Source organism: Sminthopsis crassicaudata, chromosome 4 (assembly GCF_048593235.1).
Source record: "Sminthopsis crassicaudata isolate SCR6 chromosome 4, ASM4859323v1, whole genome shotgun sequence".
In the NCBI taxonomy this organism is placed as follows: Eukaryota; Metazoa; Chordata; class Mammalia; order Dasyuromorphia; family Dasyuridae; genus Sminthopsis; species Sminthopsis crassicaudata.
The window spans coordinates 49,794,814-49,817,685 of NC_133620.1; the positions used below are offsets into that span (position 1 = coordinate 49,794,814).

Here is a 22,872-nt window from a genome sequence, read left to right on the forward strand (position 1 = left end):
TATCTCATTGTTGAAAAGAGCCAAGTCCATCACAGTTGATCATCACATGATCTTGTTACTGTGTACAATGTTCTCTTGGTTCTATTCACTTTACTTAGCGTCAGTTCATGTGAGTCTTTCCAGACTTTTTTTTTTAATTCAGCCTGCTCATTACTTCTTACAGAAAAATATTTCATTACATTCGTATACTATAATTTATTCAGTCATTCTCCAACTGATGGGCATCCACTCAATTTCCTAAAATGTCTTTCTAATCTCATACTACAATATTCTCCTTTCAATATTCGGTCACATTGGCCTATTTCTCTTAGGTGACATTCCAACTCCAATCTCTGTGTCTTTATTCTGGCCATTTCATCTCTACTTCCAGGTCTGGAATGCACTCTATTTTCATCCCAGTTTAAGTACTAACTTCTAACTTACTGATTCTTCTTCTTCCTCTCTCCTGTTAAGGGGTTCCATATTTTTAAGAAACACTGGAACCAAAGCATTCAGGAGACCCTGAAGGTATCAAGGACAAAGGCCCTCCTCTCCACCCTGACATAATTTGATATTTGCACCCCAAGTTGGATCCCCTGTGTATTTTTTGGAGGCAAGACACACATACAATCAATCTGTGCCAGGCTAGAAAAATGTTTGTGCAACTGGGGTCCTTTATAGAAAAGCAGACCCTGTTATCTTCATAGTCTAATGTAGTGGTTCTCAAAATGTTATTTCTTGGTATCTTTATACTACTAAAATTTATTGAAGATCTGTCCAAAGAGTTTTTCCTTATGTGGGTTATGTTTATAATATGGTAAATATTACAAATAAAAACTAATTTTGAATTTGTAGACCCTCTGAAAGCTTTCAGAGATCCCCCAGGATTCTCTGACCCACATTTTGAGAACTACTGTCTAATGAATCCTAAGGGAAAAGAATGCAGCTTTTGCCATCATCTTGCTCCTCCCATTCAGAAAGAGTTACTACACATTCCCTATTTTCAGTTTTCTGCTCTTCTTTTTGTTGTACTTCCATAAATATGAAAACTTCTGTAAAGACTGTGAACTTTTAGGATTCTGCATGCATGATGAAGCTGTGATTGCCTGTTGACATGCCCAACTGCTAATGTTTTCCCTTCCAAAATATCTTGTTTAACTACTTGGTATTTACTTTTATAGAGGAGAGTGGTAATGTGCAAGAAGTGCTGGCCTTGAAGTCCGGAAGAATTGGGTTCAAGTCCTGTTTCTGAGTTATGCTGGACATCTGATCCCACAGTAAATCATCTAATCTGTAGTGCTGCAGATCAGGATATAAAATGCAGTCCATTCTGCATGCTGCCTACAACACATCTGAGTGCTGCCTGAACTAGATTAAAATGTAATTGACAAGTATTTATCAAAATAAATAAAAACACACTAAAACAGAAAATGATACATTTAAGAACTAAGTTAATATGTATCCTGCAGAGGTCCTTAGGTACAGTTGAATGTCCTCCCATTTTATTTCAGTTTGACACCATTGTTCTTAGATACAACTAAGATTTTGAAAAGCATAGAGAAGGTGCTAATTTGTATCAGTAGAATGAGTTTCCTCATCCAGGAGTTACTCTATACCAATGAAAAGTACAGTTCCAGGCCTTAGATCTATTTATTTGTATTTATTTTTAATCAAATTTGTTTCGATATCTTCCCCTTTATAATGTAAGCTCCTTCTGGATAGGGTTGCTTTATTCATTGTATCTATATCCCAGTGCCCATCAGAGTGGGAATAGGTGTTGAAAACAAAGTGCTCAATATTAATTTGACCAATTTTATGACTTCTTAAACTTAGGTCATATTTCCTTGAAACTTATTATGGTAAAGGAGGGGTGTTTAATCAGTGAAAATTGTCGGACTGAAAAAATTATATGTCCCTGTGTTCAGAAAGGGATTCTCTCCAACTATAGGAAAAGGATTACTGGTTCTTCCAGGAAAATATTACTGAGTTCTCAGTTCAGAATTCACTTTTCTGGTTCTGTTTCAAGGCAGGAAACAAAATCAACACTCTTGGAGAAAATGGACCAACTTTCCTTTTGTACATTTTTTTAAAGAGTATATTCTTGGAAAGCTGTATAGAATGGTGGGTTTTTTTGTTTTTGTTTTTGTTTTATTTTTAAATGAATTGATGGCTCTTCAAATTCTGACCCTGCAATGGGTGACATGGCTAAATGTACCAAGGAGAGAATTGTTGGTAAATATAGAACACATTATGGTGTGTCCTTCAGAAAAAATGGTGATGAAAATTGAAATTAGCCAGCATGTCCAATATACCTGCATCTTCTGTGGCAAGACCAAAATGAAGAGATGGGTCATGGGTATTGTGGATCCTGTATGAAAACAGTAGCTGGTGTTGCATGGACCTTTAATACCACCTCTGCCAACAGAAGACTGAAGAAATTGAAAAACCAGTAAAATCTTATAAAATGTTTGTAGCTCACAGTCCAACAATAAATGGATGAATTTATAGGAAAAAAATGAATTTTTTTTTTTCACTGTTGCTTTTCAAAAATCTGCCAAGCCATTGAACCTTTTTTCCCCTTCATTCTTCTCTCAGCACTCTGTCTGATCTTCTCCAATACTACACCACTCCTCTCCGGGCCATTTCCCATTGATGAGTTCCTTTGGGAGCCTCCACCTGCTTCCTTGCCTTGTTGCTGACTTTCTGAACTTCAAAGCTATGCCCTACCAGACTTGTCATTACTAACTCATGGAGCTCCACTTTTTAGCCCCTTTGGCGTTTAGTCTTCTCCCATTAGAATATAAACTCCTTGAGCGTAGGCACTGCCTTTTTATGTGTTTCCTTTTTTTCTTTTTTTCCCCTTTTCTCTTTTCCTCTTCCTTTCCTTTTTTCCTTCCCCCTTTCTTTTTTTTTCCTTTTCTGTTTTTCTTCTCTTCCTTTTCCCGTTCCTTTCCCTGTTTCTTCTTTTTCTCTTCCTTTTCTTCTTTCCTTCTTCCTTTTCTTTCCCTTTTTTTCTTTCCCTTTCCTTTTCTTCCCTTCCCCCTTCCTTTCTTTTTCCTTTCCCTTTTTTCTTTCCGTCTCACCCTCTCTCCTCCCCTTCCTTCGTTCCTTCCCAGCCCTCCAGCAGAAAATGAGTCTCCCGCTCGGTAGGCCTCCACCTCACTACCTAGGCGTCAGAAATGTTTACTTCTCTGTCATCTCCGGCCAAGATGATTATTCACATTTATCTGGTCTGCCATTTTGCAGTGTAGAATACATGCTTTTTAAAAGACTGTTATGAGCTGATATGAGGAAGCCAGAGGCAGCTGGCCGGCTCCTGGGACACCAGCAGCTTCTCCGTGCCAACTCCCCCACAAAGACAGACGGGTAAGAAGGGGGTGGGGAAAGGAAACAAGCATTTATTAAGCGCCTACTGCACGCCAGGCTCTGTCAAGCGCTTTACGAATATCTCATTTTGACTTAAATTAAATGAATAAAGATAAGGAAACATTTCATCGCGGTCCTCAGATGAAGCAGGCGCTGTCACCCCGGGGTCCGGTGTCCATTGAGAGACCAACACTGGCCTTCTCTTTCCATCACCGCTCACTTCTCCCTCAGCTATCAAACGCCTGTCAAAGCTGCCCCTGAACTGCGCATGTCCGTTCTGTACTGGCCCCGCCCACTTTGTTTGTCCTGCTTTCGAATTGGCTCTTCTTCGATTTCCGGCAACCCCAGGAGGTTTCCGCTGTCATGGCGGCCTGAGGTTCCTACCGTCGCGCTGGTCGCTACGGCCGTCCGTCCGGCGGCGGAGTTGCTAGCCCGGCGGTCGGGGATGTGACCGCGGGCCCCGCCAGCCTGTCCTGGGCTCCGCGCCAGCTCTCCTGCCCGTATCCCGCCTTCTTCTCTGCCCGCCATGGCGGGGTCTGGCTGCGTGTGGGGCGCGGAGCCGCCCCGTTTCCTGGAGGCCTTCGGACGGCTCTGGCAGGTGCAGAGCCGTCTGGGCAGCGGCTCCTCGGCCTCCGTGTACCGAGTGCGCTGCTGCGGGACTCCCGGATCGCCGCCCGGAGCCCTCAAGCAATTCCTGCCGCCCGGCACCACCGGGGCCGCTGCCTCGGCCGCCGAATACGGCTTCCGCAAGGAGAGGGCGGCTCTGGAGCAGTTACAGGGCCATCGAAACATCGGTAACGGTCACCGCGGTCCCCCGCGCCCCGGGTCACTTCCCCCTCCCCCACGGCCGGGGGCTACTCCTCTGCGCCTGGATCTCCTCTCTTAGTCTTCCTCTCCCCATAGGGGCCGCTGTGAGCTCTCCGGGGATTTCCAGTTAGGGGCTGGGGTGGGGGACAGAACCCACCAGAGTCAGCTTCGAGCCGTTGTAGCTCTCTTAAGTTAACCTCCCCAGCAGGCGTTTTGTATTCATTAAACGTTTATTAAGTGTCAGGCATTGTCTGTCAGCGCTGGAAAAGGAGGGGTGTGAGTACTTGAAAGTTAGGTCCCCCATCCCAGGCTTCTGACTGCTGGTAATTAACATCTTGTCAATTCTGGAGAAGAATCTCCCCAGGTCTCGTTTTCTGAGTCTGACGTGTTCGGCTTGCCCGTAAATAGATGCATTTAATAGAAGTGGAAAAACCACTGCCTCCTATGTAGTGGGAGCTTAATCGATGTTTTTGTTGTTTGTTGCTCGCTCCTTTGAGAGCCTTTCTGACCCTATTTGTGGTTTTCTTGGAAAAGGTCCTGGCTCCATTTGCCATTTTCTTCTCCAGCTCATTTTAATGTTTATTGAATTAATAAATGAGTCCGGAATTTGAAGACCTTGGGCAAGTAATAGCTATTACTTATTATAAATGTATGACTATGGACAAATCATTAATAGCTGTTATTTATATTATTATAATAGCCTACCATTTATATAGTTCCTTAAGGTTTGCAAAGTGCTGTACAAAAGTATCTCATTTTATCTTCACAGAAAGCCTGGGAAGCAAGAGTTAGTGTTTAAAATCTGATCTTGCCACATTCTGCTCTAGCTTCCATGCAGCTTTCAGTTTCTAGAAAATGAGGAGTTAAATTTGAGGATCCATAAGAATCTTTATAGCTCTAAGTCTGTGATGCCCATATAGTTATCTGTCTTTTAGATGATCTCTTTGAAATAGAGAATTCTTTTCAAGAAAACTAAACTGAGCTATATTAGGAGGGTATAGTCATCAGATGGGTCTGAAGATAGAGTCATTTTTATGTTTTTGTCGATATTGTGAGATTACAAATGTGATTTTTTTTCTATTATATGAAATGTAATTGTTATTGAAGACTGGCTATGAAAACTGCCTATGGCTCTTGGGCAACATAGGGTTATCTGTAGCTATTTTAGCAAAAGGCAGCACTTTCCCTTTTTGGTTTACTGACAGTTTTCAAATTCTTTTTTTAAAGAAAAAATTCCTATTAGTGATGTATTTCTGTTTTCTCATAGATGTCTGTGACACTAGTAAATATGAAGAGGAATTTAAAATAATGTTTAGGTGGTACAATTATTTTTCAGTCCTAAAAAAGTTACTAAAATTCTTTGAAAATTTGAGTTTAAATGTTATTCAGCTTCCCCAATTTGGTAAGTGACTAAGGAGATAAGAACTGGACCTGAGTTCACTGGCATAAAGAATTCGTAGAGGAACTTCTTCTAATCTACATTTTGTCTGCAGCACTTAGATGTTGTGACATACTCTGGGTCACGTATTCAATATATATTAGTTTTGAACCCAGGTCGTCTGGGCTCTATTACTGGTTTTCTATCTGATTCTACCATCCTACCTCTTTAAATGTGACTAATGATTCCTATTAAAGTCACAGATAATAAACTGATAAACTGACATATTTAGTGCCAAGATACTCTTACTGCTCCCTCCCCAAAGAGATTGATTTCTTTTATCTTGTGGCATTCATTTTGTTTATTGATCAGTATTTGCTTTCTAAATTCATATTTTATCATTACCTAGTGCTTATTGAAATTTGAAGTTACTTGTAATTACAGTACAGAAATTGTTTGTAATAGTTAATATATTTTTCAATTATCTTTTTTTTTTTTTTTCCTGAGGCAATTGGGGTCACACAACTAGGAAGTGTTAAGTGTCTTGAGATCAGATTTGAATTCAGGTCATCCTGATTTCCGGGTTGGTGCTCCATCCACTGCGCCACTTAGCTGCTCCCTTGCAATTAAATATGTGTTTCAATCTGGTTACCAAAGTACTTGTTATTAGAAGATGTGTTTATCTTTTAGTATTATCTTTGTCAATAAGATACACTATAACTTCTCCATACTTTCTTTATTGTTTTAGTGACCCTGTATGGAGTATTTACGATCCAGTTTTCTCCAAATATGCCATCACGCTGTCTACTTCTTGAACTACTGGATGTCAGTGTTTCGGAACTGCTTTTATATTCTAGTCACCAAGGGTGTTCCATGTGGATGATCCAGCACTGTGCCAGAGATGTTTTGGAGGCCCTTGCTTTTCTTCATCATGAGGGTTATGTCCATGCAGACCTAAAGCCACGTAATATACTATGGAGTGCAGAAAATGAGTGTTTTAAACTCATTGACTTTGGTCTTAGCTTCAAAGAAGGCAATCAGGTATGAGACTGTCCTTTTTTTCATAGTTAAAGCAACATAATTTAGTAAGCTGAGCCAATCCACAGACATATTTCATAGCAGGAGTGAATTAACTGTAATTTGACAACAATTTTATCTGACATAATGGAATATCATGGAAGAAGTGAAGGAGATTTCTTTTGTGTCTAGCCAGTTTCCTGAGGGCACTGAGATGAGTCTGTATTTCTTCTGTTGCTACTGCTTAAAAAAAAAAAAAAAGGAAAGAAAAGAAAAGAAAAAGAAAGGTTACAAATGCAGAACTATCAAAGAATTTGTTGGTAGAAAAAAAAATTTAAAAGAGCTCTCTATGATAATATTTGGAAGGTGTCTGCAGGATTATCTGCCTGATTGTTGTGATCCTAATGTTTGTTAAGGGTCTGACCTACTCTTTCTACTAGAATTCAGCTCATAGCTTTAGCAGGCTCCCTTTATCATTTCATTTTATTGTGTTTAATGGGTCTCTGTTGGTGCCCTCATTTGTTAGTCCTTCATGAAGTGTGAAAATTCTTTCTAAATGTATTTTCTGCATTTATTACCTTGGAAATCCAAACATATGTAATGTCCTTAATTGTAGGAACAGCTTAACTACTATGCCAAAAGTTAGAATAGCCATTTCATGATTCCATCAACACTACTGACTTGGCATTGAATTATTAGAAAGAGTACATTGTATGATACAAAAATATGGGACATGGAAGCACTTTCTCCTCTGAATTGGTTTGTATTGTTCGTTCTTTCTCATCTTTAGGATGTAAAGTATATCCAGACAGACGGGTATCGGGCTCCAGAAGCAGAATTGCAGAATTGTTTGGCCCAGGCTGGGCTACAGAGTGAAACGGAATGTACCTCAGCTGTTGATTTGTGGAGCCTTGGAATCATCTTACTGGAAATGTTCTCAGGAATGAAACTGAAACATACGGTCAGATCTCAGGAATGGAAGGTGAGTTGGCCCATAACTGATTTTGAGTTTGTTAATAACTATTTGCCTCATATTGACCTATGTAAAAATGCTACTTACATAAGAATAGTCATACTGAAAAAAAACTCTGAGATCTCTCTTTTCCTACCCTTTTCTGTTAACTGTCAATGCAACTGTTAACAAGTCCCTTTCTTTGAGATTGAGTTTTCTGATCTCTACAATGGGGATAATGTTTGTAATCCTGTTTACCCTAAAGAGCCATTATGAAAATTGAACTAATATATGTCAAAGGGTTGAAGAATGTAAAGTACTTGATAAGGGATTATCTAGTAAAAGGGTGGGTAATTAAGGAGAAAAGAGTGCTCTATCAAACAAAAGGCAACTATAATTAGTAGTAACACAGCTGTTTGGTGTTGTGTAGTTAGTTACTGAACAGGATGAAGAGGCAGCTCTGAAGAAAATTTGAGATCTAAGAATCACTCCACAAAGTATCTGTTTTAATAAGTTGGCACTTCATGCTCACATCCATTTGAATTTTGCTAGTACACATCTGAATGCTAGGTGACAGAGTGCCAGACCTAGAGTAAAGGGGATTTATCTTTCCGAGTTTTAATGTAGTTTCAGACACTTGATAGCTACAAGCTAGACCCTGGGCACATCACTTCCCTGTTTGCCTGAGTTTCCTCAGGTATTAAGTGAACTAGAATAGAAAATGGTAAATCACCATACACCTGTATCTTTGTCAAGAAAACCCCAAATGAGATCATAAAGAGTCAGACATGACTGAAACTACTGAACAATAATATTATGCAGTAGTTTTTATGCTAAAGTTCATTTATACATCATTTGTCTCTAATTATACTTATGTTGTAAGATCATTGAGGCCTGACACTGTCTTATATTTTTTTATCCCCATAATATTTAATATCCTGTTATAAGAAATATTCAATGCATAAGGAATACTAATAGAATTGAATCACATTATTAGAAGATGGCTTCTTCCTATCTCTTTGTTTCTCCCTCAGGCAAACAGTTCAGCTATCATTGATCATATATTTGCCAGTAAAGCTGTGGTGACCTCTGCAATCCCAGCCTATCACCTCAGAGACCTTATCAAAAGGTACATTACCCACTTCTTAATTTAGCCAGAAATAGTAATGAGGTTGTTCAGACATAAGAGTTTTTGCTCTCTTAAGACTTACTTGTGTATCTTATAGAAGTTACTTTGTATAAAGCGTTAGGGTTTTGAGATGGCTTAACTGCTACATCATGGTATAATACAGTGCTGGATGTGGGATCAAGGCTTAGATGTTTGGTCAGTGTGTGCCTCCATTCAGATTTCTTAACTCAATGTATGTGATGATTTCTTAACTGTGAAGTGTTGGAACAGTAATAGTACCTGCCTCACAGAGGGGCAGATGTAGTAAAAGTGCTCTGGGAATCTTGAAGTAAAAAGAAGAAGTAAGAATCAATGTCATCTGTTATTAATGTTGTGTTCAGAAGTTAATAGCTTTTTTTTTATTGAGAATCAGATGCTGTGCCCTTTACAACACTTAGAGCTGATAGCTGTTCATTAACTGCTAGTAAAAAAAAAAAAATAATAAATAAATGAAAAATTCTTATTTCCTTGGCCTCTTGAAGCTTTGGGAAGAAGTATATATTATAGTGAGAAGAGAACATTGTAAGAACTTTTATTAGATGACAAAGTGAAATACCATATTACTATGAAGTTTAAAACAAAAAGCCTTTTTATAACATTCAAAACTTTACAAGAGCCTTTGGATGGGGGCAGGAATGTTTCTGCTATCTTTCAGACAAATCCAATTATATTGTGTATTATAAGTAAGTAATAATGTGGCATATTAAGATGGTATTTTTTTGTTTCTAGACATATGGAGTATAAGTGAGCATGCTAAAAAGGGAGGTTATGAAAGAATGAATGACTTGATTAATTATGGTTTCACATTTTTTTTTTTTACACATAGATTTACAAAATTTCAAATTAACTTTAAATTATCGGGGATTAGTTTAAATCATTTGCTGATCCATTTAAAATAACTGTAAACAATATGATTTAGGAGTCTTAACTGCCAATACAAACCCAGAAAGTGTATGAACACAGTTATAAAACACTTCACATAAATAATATCAGATCTAAACAATTGGAAACTATTAATTGCTTTTGGGAGGCTGAGCAATATAAAAATAATAATTTTGCCTAAATTAATTTACTTATTTAATGCCATACCAATCAAACTTACAAAAAACTACTGTATAGAGCTATATAAAATAATAGCAGAATTCATTTGGCAGAAAAAAGGTCAAGAACATCTAGGCAGTTAATGAAAAAAGTATTAAAGGAATATAGTCTAGCTATATTGTATCTCAAAACTATATTATAAAGTAACAATCATCAAAACTCTAAGACACTCTCTAAAAAAGAGTGTGGTGGATCAGTGGAATAATTAAGTACACAGGGCTCAGTGTTAAATGACCATAATAATCTAGTATTTGATAAATCATTTGCTATTGTAGCAGCCAATATTCAACTTTGACTGAAAGAACTGAATAACTGATATATATTTTTTGAAAGACAGAATAAACTAATAGAAAGAGACTAGAATAAAAAATTAAGAGATCTAAGTCCGATTGTTGGCTTTATTGTTTGAGAAAATTTATCTTGGGCAAATTATGCATTGACTTGATGTATGTCTCTCTCCTACTCAGAAATTTTCTGTAGTTTGAGGTAAACTATTGAGTAAAGTTGATGGTGTATGTTCAAGGCCCTGCACACTTCATTTTAATTCAGCAAGCATTTATGTAGTTCTTTCATATATTGTGTGCTTAGTTCTGAAAACACGAAGGGGAAAAGTCAAGTCCTGCTGTCATAGAGTTTGCTTGTTAGTTGGGAGAACAGGCAGGGAGTATGAAGGAGAGCTTATAAAAAAAAATCTCATGGGGAGAATGAAGATATACTCAAAGGGGAGAGTTTCAAACAAAGGGAGAGCTTCAGATAGGCTATATCTGAGGAGGAACTGACCACACTCTTGGTACTGCCTGCCACTCTCTTTTTAGACTTCACTCTTAGTACTCAGGGCTGGTCTTTGTTCCAAGAGCACACCCTTTGTATGAATTGATCCACTGCTGTCTCTGTGCTTTATAGCTCCCTAAGACTGCAGAATCCCCTGCCCTCTTTCTTTCATAATTGGACTCAGCTAGAAGGTATTTCCCAGTCCTTCACATCAGAGTGTTGTGTACCTCTGCCACATACTTGACAGAAGGCACTGTAGGTTAACGTTGTTTACGTTTGTGTCTTTTCCTTCTCAGTATCTTCCCTCACCCCCCAAATTGTAGACTTCTTGAGGTTCTTGTCTAACCTTGAAATTACCGTGATGGCCAATAAGACAATTGCACCAAGTTGGTACTTAATGAGTGTTTAATGTTGAATTAGTTGCTTAATCTCTTTATGCCTGGGTTTTGCCATCCATAAAGTGAAATAAATATATTCATTACTTACTCCTATTTTCCCTCCCCCAGCATTTTTTCAATGATAAAATATAATACTTGTGAAAATGCCTATGAAGAAGGGCAGTAATTAAAATTGTTGAATTTTACTTTTTCCCTCCCAAATTTCACTGAACTTGATCAGAAATGGATAATCAGTGAACTTCTGGGTGCAAATGGAAAAAAGATTCTAGTGAAAGTTGTGCCTCTTTAACATTATTGTAGATTATATTTATCATTTCAGATGAATATAGAGCAGCTTAAGTTAACTTTAAATTCAGTTTCTCTTTTTCTCTCACTGTTAAAGTTGCAATGATACCAGGAACTTTAAAAAATATTATTTTGTATTTTAGAGACATTGAATTAAAGAAGAAAAATTCTTTCCTATTTTAGCATGCTTCATGATGATCCGGGCAGAAGAATTCCAGCTGACATGGCGCTGTGCAGTCCTTTCTTTAGCATTCCTTTTGGTAAGTGACAGTTGTAAAGCATAAATTCTCTTTTGATCAATTGAAAATTACCTGTATTATTGGAATTAATGAATGCTTTCAATCAATTCACTTTTCCTTTTGTCCTTTTACTGCTAATCTACCAAATTGTTTTTCCAGAGTGTTCTCATTTTAACAATGTAATCTGTTTTAATAGCCCCTCATATTGAAGATTTGGTAATGCTTCCTACTCCCGTGCTAAGATTGTTGAATGTGTTGGATGATGACTATCTTGAGAATGAGGAAGAATATGAAGGTAAATCTGTAATAACCTCTCTGTGACCTTAAGAGAAAATTAGGGAGGGCCGATGGTTTGAGTTTTTAGATATGTATTAACCTTAAGATATGCTTCAGGACATTTATTTTGTTTTGTCTTCAGATCTTTCAGAATTGCTCATGAGATGCCTTTTCCTGTCTTACCAGTTCCTTTTTTCTTTTCTTTTTCACTGTACTCTACATTCCTACTCATAGGTTTGGGTTGTGACATCTTTTCATCCTTCCCATTTTTAATACTATCCCTTTCAACTCTCACTTAAAATTTTGCATCAAACTCCTCTATGAAACTTCCCCAGACTAAACTTCTCTGGTCTTAGTTACCCAGTTATTGCCTTGAACACCTTCTTCCAGCCTTCCTCCTATTAGCCAAGTGAACAATTCTAATAGCTATTATTAATTTTAGACCATGCTTTTTCTATGTTTATTTTACATTTGTGGGCATCTTTTATCTTCCTTTATATCAGGGGTTCTCAAACTACAGCCCCGCGGGCCAGTTGCATCCCACTGAGGACGTTTATGCTCCCGCCAGGTTATGGCAAATGGGCTGAGGGGCAGAGACAGAGTGTTAGTTTTTGTTTTTACTATAGTCCTGTCCTCCAATAGTCTGAGGGACAATGAACTGGCCTCCTATTTTAAAAGTTTGAGGACCACTGCTTTATATGTTCCTTAGGGACAGGGCCACATAACATTTTTTATGCCAGCTATACAGGGCTGAAAGCATAATGGATAGCCCTGAATTAAAGATACTGTTAAAATTTTGTAAGTTTTATGCTTCCAATATCTCTGATATAGTAATAAGATAATCTTTACTGAAATACTTAAATTTGTATTATTTTATATGGGCAACATCTTATAATAATAATTTGCTGGTTTCAGGTAGTTTGTTCCATGAGAAGCCACCATAGAAATTAAGTAGTAACTTAAAATATTTACACTGAACATTTTTTAAAAATTTTTTTTTATTAATTTTATAATTATAACATTTTTTGACAGTGCATATGCATAGGTAATTTTTTACAACATTATCCCTGTATTCCCTTTTGTTCTGAGTTTTTCCCCTCCTCCCTCCACGCCCTCCCCTAGATGGCAGGCATTTCCATACATATTAAATATGTTATAGTATATCCTAGGTACAATATATATGTGCAGACCAAATTTTGTTGTTGTTGTTGTTGTTGTAAAGGAAGAATTGGATTCGGAAGGTAAAAATAACCTGGGGAGAAAAACAAAAAATGCTAACAGTTTACACTCATTTCCCAGTGTTCCTTTTCTGGGTGTAGCTGATTCTGTCCATCATTGATCAATTGGAATTGGATTAGCTCTTCTCTATGTTGACGATATCCACTTCCATCAGAATACATCCTCATACAGTATCATTGTTGAAGTGTATAGTGATCTCCTAGTTCTGCTCATTTCACTCAGCATCAGTTCATGTAAGTCTCTCCAAGCCTCTCTGCATTCATCCTGCTGGTCATTTCTTACAGAACAATAATATTCCATAACCTTCATGTACCATAATTTACCCAACCATTCTCCAGTTGATGGGCATCCATTCATTTCCCAGTTTCTAGCCCCTACAAAAAGGGCAGCCAGAAACATTTTGGCACATACAGGTCCCTTTCCCTTCTTTAGTATTTCCTTGGGATATAAGCCTAGTAGTAGCACTGCTGGGTCAAAGGGTATGCACATTTTGATAACTTTTTGGGCATAATTCCAGATTGCTCTCCAGAATGGTTGTATTCTTTCACAACTCCACCAACAATGCATCAGTGTTCCTACACTGAACATTAAAGTACTAGAGAAAGTACCTTAGTTTCTCATTTCACAACTAGTTCATATTCTAAATCAAATGAGTTTATATTTGTGCTAAGTACTTGACAGACTTCAGAGTGCTGTATAAATGGCATTGAATGTTAAAATGTTTTAACAAAGTTTGTGAATTAAGGCAGTTATTCTCATTTTGCTTTAATAATCAGATGTGGTAGAAGATGTGAGAGAGGAGTGTCAGAAATATGGGCCAGTGGTGTCTCTGCTTGTTCCAAAGGAGAATCCTGGCAGAGGTCAGGTAAGTAGATGGTGTGGGAGCAAGAGAGGTACAATCCACAGGATTTCAATAAGTATTTTAAAAATATTTTTCTTATTTCATCACTTACTAAATACTTGTCTATAAAGTACCCCATATTTAATGCTGAAGATTCAGAGCCAGAGATAGAGCAATTTCTGTTTTTTTTTTTAGGAACATAATACTTTGCTGAGGGATGGAGCATATGGTAAAGTGGGAAAAACACTGGCTTTAGAATCAAAGGATCCAGGTTCAGAACTTCTCCCTTACTTACTACCAGATAAACTTGGGCAAATCACTGAGCATCTTAGCCTTAGTTTCCTTATCTGTAAAATAAGAATATTGGGTTAAACAGCCTCTTGGTCCCTTCCAGCTCCACACATGTACAGAGATAAACAGAGTTTAATAATAAATGCAAGGCATGAGGAAAATGAGACAACACCAAACTCGAGTCAGAAAAGGTATTATAGAAATGACACCCAATTCTGAAATACAGAAATGAGGTGATGATACCTTCCTGCCATGTAGGGACAGGTTGTAGGGACTTATGTTATAGAATTGTAGATATATAGAAATCACAGAATTTGGAGGTTGAAAGGAACCTCAGTGGCAAAAGGAATCTTTCCTAGAACATACTGGACAACTGGATATTCAGTCTCTGCTTAAGTAGCATACATTAAACACTAGTTGTATGCCAAGAACTGGCAAAACAACCCAGTTTGGCTGGAACATAAACTGTATGAAGGGGTATAATGTTAAGACTGGAGAGGCAGGCTGAAAACAAATTGTGGAAAATCTTCAAAGCTAAGTTGACAAGCTTATATTTTATCCTGGTTTATGCTGTAGGCCAAAGGTATCAGGACTGGTAACCTGCAAAACTCCTGAGGAATGCATGAACTAGATTAATTGGGAATGTCTAACAAAATAAATAAAAAATACTATATGTAAATCATACAAGTGTTAATTTGTGATGTTTTAAGTCACCATACACCCTGAGAAATGTTTTCATATTTGAGTTTGGCATCACTATTGTGGGCAATAGTGGTGCATTGAGATGTTTGAGTAAGGCAGCAGGTTAGAGCTGTCTCTAAAGATTATTTTCATTATCAGTGCAGAGGTTGAATTGGAGAAAGTTAACTGTAAAGGCAGAGAAATCATTTGGGCTATTATAATAATCTTAAGTGTGAGACTACAAAATGCTAAACTCTGTTAATGACATTGTGAGTAGAACTGACATGAATTATTGTGTGAATTGATAAGACTTATCTATTGATTAGATGTAGAATGAGGAAAGAGTCAAGATATCTTTGATGTCATATCTTATGATGTCATGAATAAAAATCTGAGTGACTGGTAGAATAGTACTTTCCAAAGAAATAGCTTAGAAAGAAATGTGAACTTAAAGTGGGAAGAAGGGATTGATGATGATTCTCATTTTTTGCCATCATTTTGTGATACAAGATAACAAAATAGAAAGTCAGTTGATTATACAAGATAAGGAGAAAGATTAGAGATAGAATTATAGCCTTGAAATTGAGAATTGAGAAATTGATGATTTGTTATTTTAGGTATATACACAAAACATAATTTGTATATTTGCATTAAATTCAAACAGTAGTTAAGTGAATTTTACATTTCTACTTTTGTCTGGTGCATAGTTTTTATAAGGAAATTTTATAGTAGCAACACTTAAATAAAATAGAAATTAGAGAGCTCAGGTGTGTTGGCAAGTAAAGTGAAAATAGGTTCAGAAAGCCCAGGTTTTTAGCACTGACTGTCAGTAGCCAGTTGTGGCTTTTGAGGCCTCTATTTTCACATCTCTAATGTGAATGAGATTGTTGTCCTACTACATGATGCTACTGGTTCTTTGCACTTCTATACAATATGATCTTGTGATTCTAAATGAATTCCCCCCCCCCCCCCGAGGCTGGGGTTAAATGACTTGCCCAGGGTCACACAGCTAGGAAGTGTTAAGTGTCTGAGACCAAATTTGAACTTGGGTCCTCTTGAATTCAGGGCTGGTGCTCTATCCACTGTGTCACCTATCTGCCCCTCTAAATGAAATTCAGTGATAGTGAATTTAAGAGGGGAGCTTCCTTCTGTCTTGAAAAATTTTATTGTTGCCAAAACAGCATGAAAGACAGATTCTCATTTTCTTTTTATACACGGAGTTTATTACTGTAACTTTTCCTGACTGTGGATTGTTTCAATCCAGACTTAATTTATATGTGAGACATTCCTAGTGTTGAAAGCTCTCTTCACTGATATATTTCAGCACTCTTTCTATAATTTGTGGCCTCAGTGATACTGAAACAAGGACAAATGATTTGGCTATGGTTTCATAGCCTACCTGTATTAGATAAGACTGGAACCTAGGGTTTTGTGACTCCAAAAGTTGCCCTTCTGGCTACTAAACTAAGCTGTTTCTCAGGTGATTGAATTAACAGAAGAAAAAAGCCATTTTTTTCCCATTATGAATAAAACATTATTAATGCACCAAACTCTGATTGCCCCCAACATACTAAATTTAATTCTTTTCTGCATCACTATCTGTACCCCATCCCCATCATGGACCCTTTTTTCTTCTCTCCTTATTTCATCTTTCTCAGAAATCTCATCAACTCCCACAGATTCAATTATCATTTATATGCAGATGAGTCACAAATCTATATATCCATCCCAAATTGCTCTTGAGTTCATCTCATAATTTCCTATTTAACATTTGATACTGAATGTTCCACAGATAATCTTTAACACAGTATGTCCCAAGCTGAACTCATTTTTTATCCCCAAACCCTCTTCTCTTTTGTACTTGCTGTTAAGCATACTGTGGTCTTTCTGATCACTTTTAACCAAGGAGTCATCTTCAACTACTCATTCCATCACCTATATCCAATTAATTTAGTGTTGTGTCAGTTCCACTTCTCCAACATCCCTTGCATTTGTCCCTTTGTCTTCACCATCCTAGATTAGGTCCTCATCACCTTTTGATGAGATATTATGGTGGCCTTATTGTTGGAACATTCCCTCTAAAATCCATCCTCCATATAAGTGCCAAAGTGATGCTCATAAAACTTGAATTTGACCTAGTCACTCCTGCTTGAAAAAGACAATGACTATATGTTGCTTCTCTGTTTATCACTTAAAGACCTTGTTAGTTTGCTCCAGTCTACTTTTGCAGATTTATTATGTTTATTTTTCATACTCTATCTTATAACCAGTCTGAATGTTTGCTGTCCTTACATTAGGTTCCCTCTCCTTTTCTCTGCTGCTAGATAGTCTGGTCCCTGTGCAGGGAGGCCCTCTCTCCTCCCCTCTGCCTCATAGAACTATTTGAAGCTCACTTTAGTGCCACTCTTTATATTGATCACCAGGCTTTCATGGAATGCTTGCCCTATGTCCAGAATGGTGCTAGGTACTGGGGACACCGATGCCAAAGATGAAACAGTTTCTCCTTTCAAGGAGCTTATGTCTTAACCTGACAGAAAAGTATACATAAAAATGCTTTTTATTTACTTAAATTGTGTTTATGATAACTAATGTGGATATAAAAAAATTAAGGTTTGCAAAGTGTTTTACAAATTTTATCTCATTTTATCCTCAACAAATCTGTTAGAGGTAGAGGCTATTCTTGTGTCCATTTTACAGATGAAAATAATGAGGCATAGAAAAATTATGTGACCTGCCCAGGGTCACATAGCTAGTAAGTACCTGAGGCTAGAGATGAACTTAAGTTTTCCTGAAGTCCAAACTTGTTCCTGCCTTCCTATCCCTCCAAGTGATTTCCCTTTGATAGAAGGGAAGCTCCTTAAATCTTGAGATTGTTTTGTTTTGTCTTTGTATCCTCAGGGCCTAGCACGAAGTAGCTTTTTGTTGTTGATTGGAAGGTGGGTAAGATTTTTTTAAAAAATTTCTATCATGACAAGTTTAAAGTATTCAGAGATCTCTTCCCTTATCCCATTTTGTCTTATTTCATATTGTTGGAAGTGGCATGTTGTGTAGTAGAACAGAACTTTGGAGACATTAAAAGATTTGGATTATAGTTTCAGTTTTGCCACTGTCTCCAGCTAGGTGACCTTGGATTTATTGATTGAAATGAGTGTTGACATGCTGAAAGCCAAACACAAGGAATAAATGCCAGAACAAAAAATTTTGTTGAAAACAAGAAACATCTGTGCTTCTATCATATGGAAAAATGGAACCTTAAGAGGAATAAAGGGCAATTGCCAAATGTATTTTATATATATTTTTTGACCTTTAAGGCAGAGTGAATCTATGAGACTGTCATGATAAATTATCATAAATGCCTCAAAACAATCTTGAGAATGTTAGGTCCAAGTGCAGTTAGGGTCAGATTTTGAAATGATAATAACGTGAGTTCATAATTACATAAAATGTAGTATTTCCAGAATGCTTTCATATCTATTATTTGCTTCTCAGATTAGTTCTTTGAGGTAAGATAGGTAATTTACATATAAACTCACATATGCATGTGTACATATATACGTACTTATATATTCACACACATATCCCAAAACAGTGCTTTCCCTATTTTATAGATCAAGATATGGAAACTTTAATAAGTTAAGTGATTTGCCCAAGGTCACAGAGGTAATAAGTAGCAGAAGTGAGCATTAAAGCTTGATTTTCTGAATCATAAACCCATGGGATTTTTTTTTCCCTCTCATCATAATGCTTACTAATAGGTATTTAAGAAATGCCTGTTTAGATGGACTTATTTTTGATTTGGGAGGGGTTTTTTGGTTGAATCTATAGTTTCATTGATATAGAAAACTATCAGAGAAGATTATCTCGATTAATGTTGATTGGCAACTGTTCTACAATTTAGAGGCTGTTCTACATTTTTGAAGTTGTGTGTGGCCCTTATTAAGTGAGATTTAAACCTCAAAAATGTTTCTTGAGAGGAAAAAAAATGCCTTTTTGGGATGAAAACCACTAATGTGTTAAAACCCCAAATGTTTTGATGAAACATAAATTTTCCCCCCCAAAGACTTAATGAATCACTTTGAGCCGGAACCAAAGAAGCAATTAAGTTTTGAGATTACAAATAGAAGTGCTGTAAATGTTCTGAACCCAGAATGTGAATTCTGTGTAATTTAGAGTAAGTTCTTGAGAATACATGACAATGGAAGTTGAGTTAAAAATCTGATTTAACTGCATAAAGATTAGACTTATTTTATATTGGCAGAATCTTTAATCACCAGGAATGTCATAAACTTAGCTTTCTTGTGCTCAGAAACTACCTGGGAGAGGGATGTTGGAATTGTGACTAAGAAGTTCCTTAAAAATAAAAGTCCTTCTTTAAACTACAATCTAATTTTTATTCATCTCTTGCCAATTGGAATTTGTAACAGAGGAGCTGTGGAATAATTCTCACATTAATTTACATGTTCTACCCAGCATTTATTATTGAAGTTTATAAAACCTCTACCAAAGTAAGCTTTAATAGAAGGAAATGCAGGAATAATTGTGAACCAAACATGATACTAGGTATTTTAGTTTAAAAGATGGCCAACAATATTTGAAGTGGACAGACTATTCATCTAGAGAATAATGCCATTATTATAGCTTTGGTGTTAAATTTGAAATGATTATCTGTAGAAATGTTTCTCACCTTTTCATGTACTGAAGCACAGTATTGATGTTTTTGGATCAAACAGTTACAAAGTGGATTGTTTTACTTTCTACTTAAGATGAGAATGGAAACACTGAGTAAGACAGTGACAGAGAAGTAAGAGTGTCAATGTATAGATTGTATATAATACTTCTTGTAACTTCCCCTTTGAATGGATGATCTCAATATATCAGATCTGTAAAGACCAGTCACTAGGCTAAAATTTAAGGACTATCTGACCATTTCTTCTCTTTTAAAAAAATTGAGGTAACTGCTAGGAAAATGTACATTGCTTTCTGGAGTCATCTAAACCTGTCCTTGGCTAACAATGTCTAGCTGTATACTGTTCATATGGTAAAATTGTAATAATTTTCACTTAAACTTTTAAGTAAAATTGTATTTTAAGAAAGTGCTCCAGTGGGGTTTTGATGCAAACAAGCTTAACATCACTTTCTCTGTCCTTCTTAGGTCTTTGTTGAATATGCAAATGCTGGCGATTCCAAAGCTGCCCAAAAATTACTGACTGGAAGGATGTTTGATGGGAAGTTTGTTGTGGCCACATTCTACCCACTGAGTGCCTATAAGAGGGGATATCTGTACCAAACCTTACTTTAATCACTGACCTGCTGTCAGGACACTTGTTAGCTCCTCTTCTTCCATTTTCTAGGTTATTGTGTTCCCCATCTGAATGCAAAAGAAGCTTACCATCCTAACAGGAGTAATTTGTATATTTAATCCTATTGGCCTACCGCGTTTTCCAAACAGTGATTGCAAACTAAATCATATTTCATCCTGAGTAGGACAGGATCAGAATTCTGCCCAAACACTGAGGTGATAGGATCCATGTGGCATCCCTTGTCTCTGCAATAAGGCAGGTACTGACATTCAATGTAGAATCCAGAAAAGAGTAATTCATTTGTATGGTATGGAGCAAGAGTTCTAGATAACATGTTTCAGTGAATGTTTCACCAAAAATATTAGGATGTTAACACCAGTTAGAGATTCTTTTTGTCTTGTCAGGTAATTTTTCTTATAATTGATATCCATAACTGGCATTGGAAGTTCTCAGTACTATTAAGTAATGAATGCTTAGGCAGTAATTTAATAGTTGGTTTTTAACATGGAGTTGTGATTTTTTTAAAAAGGACTACTATAGCCCCGAATGTTCCTCTAAAGAAACTCCGGTGAGGCTACCTAAACATTTTTATTTTAATTGAAACATTTACATTGGAAAGTTAATGATTAATCTTGCACAATTTTTAAGCCTGGTGTGTGTGCTTGCGTGTTTGTGCGTACGTGTGTATACATGTACATATACATATATGTTTGTGTGTGTTTGTATGGTTGACAGTCAGATGTGTATCTTCTATTGGTTAATACAGTTTAGACTTATTATTTTCCCCTATATATCTCAAACCTATAAGATATGAGAAGTAAATTTGGTACCACAGGTGCTCAGTTGTAATTTCCAGATATTTCAAAATAGGCCATTCATTCCCAAGCAGTTTATAGCAAGCTTTGGGATTGTAAGAAAAATGGAAAGGGGAAAAGCAAAATCTAAACTGTACTTACTTTTTTTTTTTTTTTAATGTATATTGAAATCCTCTTAAAAGTGAATCTAAGGAATTGAATTTATTACATTAGGAGTTTTGCTACACAAATATTTTCATATCAACCAGTCTTTTGTAGGGCCCATAAAGCCCAGCAGTAAGACTTCTTGAGCTATGCTTTTCTCTGCTGTAAGGAAATTGAACTGGGATCAAAAGGATGGAATTAGATAATAGGTATAAGAAGGGGAAGAAAAGTCAGCCAAAGAAGTAGAAGGTCAAATTTTCCTTTTTTTAATATTTTCTTCTTTTTGGTGGAAACAGTAATTGAAGGATCTAAGTGGACTTTGGCTTTGGACTGCAAATGGTTTAGGAAACAATAGAAATGTGCTGTTAATGAAGAGGTGGAGAGCAAAGAGACAGAGAAAAGTACCTCTGTATTTGGCTCTAAGGGATTCAGAATCTGAGCTGCTAAATCAAATGTGATATGAGGATTTCAATATTAATGAGTTCATTAGATGTATACTCTGTTTATGCAGTTATGTTCCTCATAGTGGTGCTTGAGACTATTTTCCCTAATATGTTTCCTTTAAAGGATTTCACCGTTTTAAAATTAGGAAGTGTGAATATCATTAGATAGCACTGATGCTCTCAACTTCTAATGAGTGTAAAAAAAAAATTGTATAATAATATGAATTGTCTGTTCCTTATATGAACCAAGTGTTTTTGTAAAAAGGAAAATGTCTTGTTCTTTCCAGACTGGAAACTGATAGCATTGAACCTCTTCATAGTCTTGCCTTGTGTATGACATGTGCAGGCCACTAATTGTAATTAGATTAATTAGAATTTTCATTTTAGAGTGGGCTTTTTTAGCATTTTAAATGAGTCTATTTGCCATCTGGATTGTTTAGTGTTTTTTAGTCATACTAGAATTTCTCCACAAAAATAGTATTTGTTGTAGATGACTTTATTTATTGATGTACTGAAAGGACTTTGTTATGAGGTAGTCTCATCTATAAGATGATCCCATGGCATGTGCCCTAGAGATACCAATATAGTGAGGCTGCACTGTATTTTTTTAAATGAAGAACCATTGCTATTATTTTAATCTCCATATTTTCTAGATTTAAGATTCACCCCTAGATCCAGCAATGCAGAGAACCTAAGCTTACTTGAAACATGAACTCATAATCCTTTTATGTTGATGGTAGCTTCTGTAGTGATTTTAATACCAGGTCTTTACTTTGAAGGCATGGAGGTTGATGGGCACAGAGCACAAGTAAATTCTTTCTAATGAAAAATGTTCTATGCCAGTATTTACAGCTTTTTCATCTCTCCAAAAATATCCTCAGAAGTAAACTGCAGGTAGACTATTATTAAGCTTATTATCAGCTCAATGTGCTACTAGCATCCTGATGCTAAACTCAGCATTTTTTACTTGATGTTCCTGCTGATGACATCTTTGTATACATATCATACACTATTATATGGTTAACACAGAGACTTTGGATTTTATTACACAACATTTTTAGGTAAATTTGGGGGCTCAAGAAGATAGATTATGGTGAGTTTAAGTGATAGTGTTTTGAAATGCCAAGGTGATTTTAAAAAATATTAAGTCAAAACAAAAGAAAGCCCTATAGCCTCTTACAATGTGTTTGAAATTGTAAGGCCTTTCATGGCTCTTGGTTTAGCATTACTGCCAAAGATGATATTGGCAGGTCTTTTTCCCATCCTAATTTTAACATAGTTTAATCTTTTGAAGTCAGACCATATAACATTGAAAGAGGGAATTTTCACAATTCATTTTTAGGATAAAATGTGGGGCAAAATTTTGATGATTTGAAATCAG

General features: G+C 36.5%; 1 protein-coding gene and 1 pseudogene across 1 annotated transcript; both read left to right on the plus strand.

Moving 5' to 3' along the window:
- The first annotated feature begins 2,091 nt into the window (after nucleotides 1–2,091).
- On the plus strand, nucleotides 2,092–2,507 carry LOC141541880 (large ribosomal subunit protein eL43-like; annotated as a pseudogene).
- A 1,146-nt stretch (nucleotides 2,508–3,653) lies between these two features.
- On the plus strand, nucleotides 3,654–20,186 carry UHMK1 (U2AF homology motif kinase 1). Its single transcript, XM_074266459.1, has 8 exons — nucleotides 3,654–4,139; nucleotides 6,279–6,571; nucleotides 7,338–7,529; nucleotides 8,534–8,628; nucleotides 11,406–11,482; nucleotides 11,658–11,756; nucleotides 13,753–13,841; nucleotides 19,942–20,186. Exons 1-8 carry the CDS (start codon nucleotides 3,872–3,874, stop codon nucleotides 20,086–20,088), a joined length of 1,260 nt encoding a protein of 419 aa, XP_074122560.1. The 5' UTR covers nucleotides 3,654–3,871; the 3' UTR covers nucleotides 20,089–20,186.
- The last annotated feature ends 2,686 nt before the right edge of the window (nucleotides 20,187–22,872 follow it).